We start from the raw sequence: 11,228 nt of genomic DNA, 5'->3' as shown, positions 1-11,228 counted from the left end.
CATAGCACAAAACACTTCTTCTTGCATGCATGACATTTCGAGCAAAATATAGGCTCTTCCTTAGATGCTTACCAGAGATATGTGTTGACAAATATGTTATTGTGGCGCTATTTTTAAAGAGAAGAGAATGATCATGTGATTGATTCCCTCCTTTCCTTTTTTTTGTGCCTCTTGTTGGATAAATGATGTCCTTTTAACATTTCAACATTATAACATTATCTTCGCTACTTTTCAAAAACCAACCCGAGACATTGATACTTTTTTACACTTGTATAGATTTACACATGTGGGGACGGAAAAAATCTCTGTGATTGAAGGGCTTTAGCATACAATATAAAATATAAACATCTACATGGGGGATCTTGTAGTCCATGATGTGCTGCAGGCTTTGCCACATCCGCCCAGGGTCTGCAGTGGAGTAGAAGCCATCCAGCTTCTCTCTGTACTGCCACTTGGCTGTTCTAGTACTGTGATGGATGTATGAAATTGCAATTTCTCCATTCAGGAGCTGCCTTGCAAGGTATTTAACTGTGCGCAATGCCAAGTGAGTGTAAATTGATTCATTTACAAATGCAAACGATGCAAATTAGTACTGAGCCGATACTGTTTACTCTGCAGAGATGACAAAAGTAATGAACGATTTCCCTCTTGGGACTGCAAAGAATCCATCCTGTATCCCAACGCTTCTCAGTCTGGTTGGTCAGCGAGTCGGAGAAAGTTGAAATGCACCAGAAAAGAACATGTAGCTGCCACAGTAATGAAAAGTAGCAGGAAAAAAATACTAAATTTCTACTAAGTATACAACACACAGGCAGTTTAATATTAAACTGATGTGTCACAGTAAAACACAATAACACAGTCAACTAAAAAGTTTGTTTTCTTTGACAGCTTTGATGCTTAGTTATATTTAAGATAAGTATTTTACGCAATGTTATTGCATGTTTAGGACTTACAAAATACATGACTATTTTAGTGTCGACACAAATTGTTTAAATCCCTTATCCATTTCAGTGTGCAAATATTGTCACAACGTCATTATCATGAATAAGTTATGTCACGCTTTGTGGCAAATTAGGGACAATTGCTTTGATAATAAAGCCATAGAAATTTCAATGATCTCCTTTACAAGTAATGAAGTAAAATGTATGATGACCTGTGGAGATGGAGTATTAATTCCCCTGTATATGCACAAGATGACCATCCGCTGTGTTGCGGTGTGAAAAGCAGCCTACATAAGTAACTTCTGTTGGCCTTTCCTGCATCTCATGCAGTGACAGCTGACAAGCATGACTTCCAAATATAGTTCTATGATGGCATTTGTAACATGCAGAAAAGGTATTATAAAGAATATGACCAAGAAACAAGACAGTTTGCTAGGTTTTTTGTTTTCAAAGCTCTTTTAGAAATGTTTAGCCTTGCACCAGGATTCTATTGGTTGGTGACCACGTTTTTCTCTGATGGCCCTCTTGTTTGACTGTATTTTTTCTACCAAGGCTGCAGTGCTAAGTTAATATTTTTTTCTACCGAACCATGACATGAGGAGGACAGAATAACGGCTTGTTAACTCAACGTCCTGCTGTTTGCAGCAACCTCAAAGGTTACTCTCTTTTAAAACTTGCCGTTCAGAATTAATTTAGCTTGCCGTGGCTGAAAACTCATAATCAGAAGTAGCTCTGTCAACAATGAATGCAACATTAATGTTTCCTCAACAAATCTGGCAGTGGTTGTGCTAAGTGACATGCTTATTAAATCCCGCCGCTTTGGAATTACAGTTACTGGGCCTGAATTGATAACCCTCCGGGACCTACAGAAAGATGGAGAGAAGAAAAGCTAAATCAAACTCAAACAAGGTGTGTGTGGTTGTTAAATGAAAACAGTATTTATTGAGTATTTGCTCAGCTGACTTCCCGTGAAGACGAATAATAAATACAGGAGCAAATACAAGGGAGGTAAATACTACAGCAGCTGTCTGAGCAGAATAATAAACTCTAAACACATAATTGAACAGCATCTGACAGTTGTTCTCCCAGTAGGTTGGATTTAATGAGGGCCAAGGCATTTGCTTTCTCTGGCGAATGCCTGTTTGCATGTACGTGTGTGTGTATGTGTGTCTGTGCAATTCAGTAAGTCCATGCTACAATGGTGTTGGTACCTAATTAAGCTTCACAGGGTTTGAGTCTCTCATAAGTATAATGACCCTTCCTCATGCGCATTCCCAGTTCCACAAAAAAGGCCGACTTCAAAAGCCGCATAGGAGTAAAATAACACACCTCTGGACTTTGGCTTGTGAAAAATGAAATTTGCTTTACGCTTCGTCAGGAGTAAAGCAAATTAGGCCTTTTTTTGGTGCAAATGGCCATGAGGCGACAACCAAAAGATGTTCATCGGGAGAAGAAAGGATGAGCTGACGGGGGATATTTCCTTGCATCTTCAAATCTAAAGCTCTCAGTGTGAGACTAAAGATAAACTGCCACTGTGAGGGAGCCCATCCATATGCTGACATTGAAAACTACACAACATGTTGCAGACGAATAATTCACAAACCGCACATAAAAGAATACCTTAATGCTAAATTATTATAAAGGTCAAATGTTGATCTCTGGCAATGGCATGACCTAAAAATTGAGAGCGCTCAGGTGTAGAAGCCTGGACATATGGAGCGTGCGGTCGAACCTATGGATGAGCAGATTTCTCTTCCTTCGCCGGCGTGTCTGCCTCCCATCTCTGCTGAATAATGTAACAAGCGCTGAGTGGTGTGGGTGGTACAGAGAGGGATGGCCTGCCCTTAAAATAGACTCAGGCGCAAAAGCAGAAATAGTTTAGAGACATGATAGAGTAGCCTTTGTTTCGTTACAAAACACGACTGAAGGGAGCCATGCTGCAGTGTGGCCTGTGGGGGGAGGGGGAGGGTGGACTTCCTGCAACAAAAAAAAAGCACCGAAGCATTTGGAAATTCAACCTGGGTGGAGGTAAGATATTTTTTTGACAAAGTGTAATTAACAAAAAAAGATGTTTAATAACTTAGGATGGGCATTTTTTCTGGAATTGGAGCTTCCAGGCAGGAGGTCTAGAGGAAGACCAAAGAGAAGATTTATGGATGTACTGAGAGAGGATATGAAGTTAGTTGGTGTGAGAGAGGAGGATAGAGAGAATAGGGTTAGACGGAGAAGGTTGATTCGCTGTGGCGACCTCTGAAGGGAAAAGCCAGAAGGAGAAGAAGGCTTTTTAGATTCAGAAACACTTTATTTGTCCCCAAGCCCTAGTCAAAAGGCAATAGGGGTGCATAGACCTACAAAGAACCTCGCGTCTATGTTAGCGCTCAGCATGAAGGACCCTGGTTCAATTCCAACAAGGGGTGTGGAGTTCTAATGTTCTCCCTGTGTCTATGTGTCTGTTTCCTACCACAGTCCAAAAACACAAAGCAGCAGGTTAACTGGACAAAAACAGCGAATCAACCTTCTCTATCTAACCCTATACTAGCAGTACCTTTTGCTCGCTCTGAGCAATCTCAGGCAAAACTGTTCTCAGTTCTACTACCTCAGTGGTGGAACAAACTTCCGGAAGCAATAAGACTAGCAACATCTCTCTCAACCTTCAAGAAACAGGTAAAAACTTTTCTCTTTCAGGACTATTTACTGCGCTGATGCTTGAGCTGCCCCAGATCAGGTTAGGCACCAAGTTAGGCTATACAGTGTGTGTGTGTGTATGGTTACGTTTGTGTACGTCTTTGTCAAAAAAAACAACAAAAAAAAAAAAAACCTCACTAACCCAAGCTTACTGCTCTGTATATTTCCTGTGCATCTTGTATTTGCAAGTGTTATTTGCAGTCCTTATGTCCTCTATTGTAAGTCGCTTTGGATAAAAGCGTCTGCCAAATGTAATGTAATGTAATGTAAATTGGGAAATTACACCAAATGAGTGAGCGACTAGTTGTCTGTCTGTATATTCGGCCCTGTGATTAACTGGGCCGGATCTCGCTTGATGACAGCATCCACCCTGAGTCCAGGGTAAGCAGCAGACGATGGATGGATGGATGGATGGATGGATGGATGGATAACAAACTCCACATGTATGCCTTAAGCTGTACATCTATAACTATAAAATTAACAACAATACACTGTGGGATGGAGAGGGTTGGGGTTCTTCCTGCGGCATATCATAATCTTTTCCTGGAGGGGAAAAAAAAAAACAGAAAGAGCTAAGACCCGATATTCTAGGAGACATGGCTCCGGGAGCGGTCCTGCTGCAGGTGTCCTGCTGCAACCCTGATCCAACTCCAACTTTTTTCCGTGCGCAAGGGGGCGGCGCTCAGCCTCCGAAACATCCCCACTCCCCTTTCCTCACTTCGTGCAGGGGGGTGGGGGGTGGGTTACGAGAAAGCGCGCGTCAGATTCCCCGTGCGTGGTGATGTGTATTACGGCGGCGCCTCTGAGGTAACAGCGGCGGGTATTTTTAGCAACAATGTTGCGGCGGAAGGATCAATCAGAGTGGGGCTAAACGGCGGATTCATGCGTTTTCCCGGTGCGGTGATCTTGTGATATCTCCATCCGAAGGTTGCGGGTAACGGGATGAGGGGATGAATTACCGATTCGATCTTGTCTGACTCCTCCGCTTTTGGGGAACGCACGGTGGAACCGCAAACTTTGGTAACATGGACTCCACACTTCCTCGTGTTTTTGCGCACGCCGGTGCTCCGAGGAAGCCGAAAGAGCAGCGCGTTTTGGGATGCACGCTGTTTTAAGGATCCCGTGTGTTTCTTTAATAACCGGTCCTTTTTCTTCTGTTTTTTTTTTTTTTTTTTTTTTTTGCTAAACCTCTGTATGCTCGTTTTGCTGGCTCACATGGGAATTAAGCACTCATCCCGCTGCATGCTTCTCCGGAGAAAAATGGCGGAGTCTGAGAACGGCGAGGTAAGTACCACCTCCCCGGGTTCGATCCGAGTTTGTCCGCATCCAAAGTTGCGTGTCGGACGACGCGGGTTGTTCCCCGGGAGGACGCCACACCGGGTCTGCACAGGTGTTTCACCGATTGAGTGTGATTTAGGTGGGTTGTTTTCACCGCAGCCCCATCCCCCTTCTTTTTTTTTTTTTTTTTTTTTAAATATCAACACCGCAAATCGTCGGTTTCCTACGGGATTGTTGTCGGGAGGGCTGGTGCTGCAAGCGCACCGCAAACCGGAAGTGAGCCGGGTCCCGGTGTGCGTTGTCCAAGGTGCTGAAATCAGCTTGCGGGGAGGGGAAAGCTGGGAAACACGCGGATGAACTCGGAGGGCAGGTCGGGGTGGAGGGTGGTTGGGGGATAGATGCAATTATATGTCACCCTTTGCACCCCCCGACTCCTTGCCCCTCCTGAAAAAAAAAAGTCTGCAACAGTCCTGCGCTGTAATCCATAGGGATCAGTTGTTTTTTTTTGTTTTCAGAGCCAAACCACCGAACATTCTGGATTGTGTCATCTCTTCACAGCGAGGACCCCACGGCGAGGAGAAGTTTGAAGTCCCTATACATTAATCATCAGTGTTCCCTTTAAACCAGTGTATTCCTTTATCGCCCCCCCCCCAACACACACATACACACACATTGCACAACTCATGCTGCTATTTTTGACAGCATGTTTTCCCGGGAGCTATGACAGAAAGACATTCCCCAATTGTAGTAATTGCAAAAGGTGATTTTCTTTCCCCCCTTTTTTTTTGTAGTATACAAGTTGAACTAGGTTAATTGGAAACCCTACATTTGCAGACGTGTGGCTGAGATATTGACTGGAGGTGTATGCGGTCCAGGCTGGTGCAGAGTGAACCCCGTCTCTCGCCCAGTGACAGATTGGATAGGTTGCTGCCCCGCTGAGACCCTTACTGCAGGATAAGCAGTATAGCTTATGAATGAATGAATACTGACAAATGCTATGAAGCAATTGGCTGGCTTTTCTACAGAGTTTGCATGTTCTCCCCCTCGTGCCTGTCTGGGTTTGCTTCTAGGTTTCAGGTTTCCTCCCACAGTCAAAAAGCGCTCAAATTGAAGACTTCAAATTGTCCATCGGTATGAACGAGAGAGCAAAGGTTGTACGTATCTACTGTACGTGTGGTCATGTGATCGACTGGCGACCTGCCCTACCTGCCTCGCACCCAATTGGCTCCAGCCCACCTGACAACTTTGTCTGCAGGATGAGCGGTATGGACAATGAACGAATGAATGAGCTCAACTAAATCTATTTCCCATAATGGGTACTCTGAATGAAGCTTCAACGATTCGTGTCTCTGCTTTCCGCTGAACACAATATATAGCAATTCTACTTCAAGCAATCGTGTCTCTGCTTCTTTGTAACTTTTTCCACTTCCCTCTATGACCCCCAAACAGAGCCTAAGGCAAAGACCCACTTGTTGATCAAGACTACTTAGATTTACCCCTTTGGAACAAAAAATATAAGATTAGCTTCTCATATAATACGATAAAATCAGTGGACGTTTTTTTCTTTTTGGACAGCAGTTCAAATGACAGATGATTATGGTTTAAAATGATAGAAAATTGAAATGTGTTCTGCAATTATTGTAAATTGATATTTCTCAACAGTCAGTTACGACACCATGTGATCAGCCTTTCTTCTTTTTTTTTCTTATTTTTTCGGCTCACAGTTGGACCAAGATCTCCTAAAAAAATGTGTGTAATGTCACAATTTAAGCGCACCTCTGAAAAGTCGATTTCCATTTCGCACATGGAGTTTTTTTCTCAGACAGTGAAATCAGCATTTTTGTTGCTATACTCCTGATGTCCATCCGTGGGGGGGATAAGGGGATGAGCAATGAAAATACTGAAGGGAGGGTTTTTTAATCAGAAGCGATAAAAGTCAGCAAACTATTTATCCATGCTGGCACAGAAATTACTTCCATCATTAGTTTACTTTCAACAGCACTTGTAACTTTTATCAAGTTGTGACGGTGGGTCTTAATACTCAACCACGGTGATTTGTCTCCACACGCAACTGTCATTCCCATTTAGAACCGAAACTAATGAAGTGCTTCCTACTAGAGGTGCAGCAATGAATCAGGCGTCGGGATAAAATCATAGTTGTAACCCTGAATGACAGACATGTGCCAAATAGGGTACACTGTACTTAATTACTCCCTTCACAGACTAACATCATTTCCTCAAGGATTAGCAGAACTTTGACAGATGGTCTGTAATTACACCACCCTTGAAAAACTGTGTGACATTTTATGTAATAAACGTTTCGACCCACTGAACCTATTTTTTTTTTTTTACAAGCAGAGCAATCTCAAAGCTCTTCTTGTTCTCTGTTAGAAAGACAGGTCCACATTTGTAGCTCTGAAGTCAGAGAGAAAGTGGTTTTTATATTACATCATTTCCATTTTGACTCTTGTTAATACAACTTTAAGAATGAACACTTGGTATTGTATTTATGATGCAGTAACTGGGTGGTTATTAGACTAGCAGTCACTGTCATGGTGTCTATTATAGCTCATGGCTAGATATTGATTGTGAATTAATTTCATCTATGTTTTTTTTTTTGGCACTCACAGGTTCTTAACATCTCCCAGTCAGCTGGGAAATATGATACATTTCTTATTTACTTAATCCTTGGTTTATTTCACACCAAGATTCTTCAAAATTCCCTTGCCCTTTTCTTGTTGCAACCGCTGCTTGAGCCTATTTGCCTCTTTGCTTGCTGGACTACTCAGACTTATTTACATGTGCTGGAAGATGAATTTTCTTATCCATTCCATGGATGTTTATAATAAAAATTAATAAAATGTGATTCAAGGTGCTTAAGAAGTGCCCCTTAAAAATAATGGGTGACAGAGTGAATTAAAAAGGAAATACACACACACAATGCACACAAAATGCAAACAAAATACAATGGATCCAGTTTACATTGAAAGCATTTGTATTTTTGGGTCCTCTTAGATCCTCTCAAAGGTTATTTCCTCTTAATGGCTAAAAGCATCCTGATATAGTTAGTTTGGTTGGGCTCTCTGCAGAGAGTGGAAGAGAAGAATAAGAGGATCTGACCTTTCTTTACAGATGCAGCTGATGTGTTTTATGGTTGGGAAACCAGGAATGGGAGAGTTGAAATAGTCTAGCCTGCTAATTATAAAAGCGTCTTACCTCATTATTACCGATCATTCAGTCGGGAAACCTGTTTTTTTTTATTATGTCTCGTGTGAGCCGTGAAATTACAATCATAATCTGAAATTGCTCCAGACACCTCTTGCATCTTGACTTGGGGTGAGTCCTACGCCTCTATTTTTGGGTCTCTTGCCGGTCACCAATTGGAAAGCAATAGTGGGGACCATTAGTTTGGGCCCGGGGCAGTAGTCATCTTCCAAACCTCTGAATTAGCAAACCTAAATTTGCTCCTCTCGGTGTGTCACTGGTCATGTTTGTCTGAAGATAATGTGACAACTTCCAGCGCAGCACTTTCACAGCTCCTTGTGGCTCCTTTTGGTGCCTGATATATGTAGGGAAGGCAGATGCGGGGGATGATTTTACAGTGTTCAATTGGTGAAAAAAGAAAAAAAAAAAGAGAAGCTCATCTATTCTCTTACACTCTTTGTAGAAGCCCCTTCATGTTCACTTTGCCCAAACACCTGCCTATTAATGGAGGGATCTAGGACAGCAGTAGAAGGTCACAGAAAGTTTGCGAGTAAACAAAAGCACTGATGTTGTTTTACAGGGAAAATGTGTTGCAGGATCTGTGTTAATAACTAAAGTGAATCTGGGTTCTTTTCAAACAGACTGAACAAAAACAAAATCATCCAGTACCTTAATCCCCCTAACCCTGCAGTGTCCTTGTGTCTATAACACGCAACATGTAATATAATTAATATCTAACATCATGTTTATGCAGAAACTTCCACCATATGAGCCACATGGACACTCGAATTTTGTGGCGATGAAAATCTGTTAACCTTGATTGAAGATGGCCATAGAAAAATCTAAACTAAAATTTGATCAACCAAAAATTATTATTTGTTACAGCATTAATACATTTATTATCCCCCCTTTGTAATTACACGCTATCACTGAATTTCAATTTAAGGAGATACTTACATTTAGAAACATTGCATTGATTATAAAGTAAAACACAATAAAATAAGGCTCAATAAAGATGGGCAGGGTCACAGTGGCAGTGTAATGTTTCGCACTGCTTAATAACCAGTGGGTTCGATTCCTTCTGGAGCCTCTTGGGATAGTTTGATGTTCTTCCATGTCTGGGTGGGTGTTGTCCTGTGCTCCTCCTTCAAGGTAACTGAATACGTTGACATTGTTCTAAGGTATAAATCAGTTGTTGATTGTCTCTATGTTCAGCCATGTGATTGACTCGCGATTTGTCCAGGTTAAACTACCCCTCTCACCCAGTGTCAGCTGGGATGAGCTCCAGTCTCTGACATGTTGTGCAGGATCAGCAACAATGAAGGGAATGAATGAATGAATGACTTAGTGATGAGCGTGACAAGGCAGACCATAATATCTAGAATGGCAACTTCTAAAGTAGCAGTCAGGAACCTATGGCTCATGAGCCAGATGTGGCTCTTAGCTGAAATTTTTTAACATAAGTAATTAACAGTTCCGCCCGGAGCCATATATTTATTTTATATTGCATCTATTTAGGGTTGCGGATGCCTGGAGCCAATCCCAACTGTAATTCGGGGTACGGGATAAAAATCTTATTTTTATTGGATAATGCAGCTGCCTACACAAGTTGCTGTGAGGTCAAGAAGTAAACCTCCCTCCTTCTGATGAAATAATCAGCTTGTTAATTTATGCAGCGCAAACCCTTCAGACTATGAGGATGGCAAAAAGATAAAAAAGACGATGCGTACCGTACATTTCGACAGGAATGGATGTAGGAATTCACCTTTGTATAGAGAGCAGGTTCTGTGGTGTGTCTAATATGCGCTGATAAAATTTCAGCGATGAAACGGTCAAATATAAAGCGACACTTCGAGACATGCCATGCCGCATTTGCTTCGAAATAGCCCGTGGGGGACAGCAGGAAGAAAGCATTCCAAGAGCTACTATGCAGAGTGCAAGCCAGTCAGCGGCGACTTGGTGTATGGACCCGACAAGGTGACTGGAATTCGGGTAGCTTTGCCGGTTCTTTAGCAAAAGTGTGGAACGGAAAGCCATTCACAGATGAATCAGTGAAACTTAACCTCACCGCGTACCAACCAGACGAAAAAGCCATCGGCAAAACCATGCAGCACCAGTAGTCGCATTAATGGTAAGAAGTATTTTATTTATGATTAGTTGGCTTCATTATAACAACGTAATTAAAAAGAATACATTAAGAGACTTGCAGAATTGTACTTTGTACCAATGCCTGATATAAAGAATATTTTAACATAGCAATTCAGACCCAGAACTGTAAAAACAATTACTAATGCATAAAGGGATACAGGTACAACAAATGTTACTTAGCAATAATTAGCATTTAAATTTCTAGATTTTATGATTTTTCTCATTTAGGTCTTAGATTATGATTATTATTTTGTTTGTTTCGATTTTTCTTGGAATTTCTTAATTTTCTTCATCGTCATACATTCATATTTGAACTGCATTGAGACTTGGCGCTGATTTCACTGTGATACCAGAGTCTTAATGGAGAGTTTACAAAAGGTCAGTGTGGTGCAGCTGTTAAAACACGATGAGAACACTATGTTCAGTGATATTTTAACAGAACAAATCTTGTCAAAACTATCTTGAACATAAGCTAAGTGCTTTTGTTACATTTCACAGCCATGACTGAGCTTTGATTTTTCGGGGAGTCGAATGAAGATAAGCAGAGTAATTTGGAATCTTACATACAATACAATTCTATACAATAGCATGAAAGCATCAGTTAGGATAAATATATATTTTGACATTTACTCTTTGACTCAATGAAATACAGCTGAACAAAAAAATGCAGCACACATGTTCAGAAGAATTATCCAAGGTTAGCTTTTGCAGTATTTTTCACCAAGCACCTTCGCTTTAAAAATGTTTTCATTACACATTTTTTGGTAAGCAGAGGCTGCACACCAGATTTGGGTGTTCATGTGAAGAAATAAAAGGACAAAGATTTGCCAGTTCCACGCTTTAAAATAATATATAAGAGTCTACAGTTTCATATTCCTCTTGTGACATGGTGAAAGGTGGTGTATACAGCTGAGATAAGACTCCTCTTGTCAGTACCAGTGAGGAGTCTTGTGGGCGGATTTTGAACCAGCA

The 11,228-nt window shown here is 41.5% G+C and overlaps 1 protein-coding gene across 4 annotated transcripts in view; it reads left to right on the top strand.

Moving 5' to 3' along the window:
- The first annotated feature begins 4,586 nt into the window (after window positions 1-4,586).
- Window positions 4,587-11,228, top strand: part of prmt8a (protein arginine methyltransferase 8a) — a 33,055-nt gene continuing 26,413 nt past the window's right edge. For 2 of the 4 annotated variants that reach the window (XM_086162781.1, XM_086162779.1), the window contains exon 1: window positions 4,700-4,910. In XM_086162781.1, coding sequence (XP_086018907.1) covers window positions 4,821-4,910 — 90 coding nt within the window. In that variant the 5' untranslated portion in view covers window positions 4,700-4,820. Of the gene's footprint in view, window positions 4,911-10,151; window positions 10,240-11,228 lie in introns of those variants that run through there. The other 2 variants (XM_086162782.1, XM_086162780.1) reach the window with 2 other exon arrangements.

Source organism: Fistularia commersonii, chromosome 17 (genome assembly GCF_037954325.1).
Source record: "Fistularia commersonii isolate RoL2024-O1a breed Wild chromosome 17, RoL_Fcom_v1.0, whole genome shotgun sequence".
In the NCBI taxonomy this organism is placed as follows: domain Eukaryota; kingdom Metazoa; phylum Chordata; class Actinopteri; order Syngnathiformes; family Fistulariidae; genus Fistularia; species Fistularia commersonii.
The sequence above is the reverse complement of the archived record's forward strand: the minus strand, read 5'-3'. Positions and strand labels throughout refer to the sequence as shown.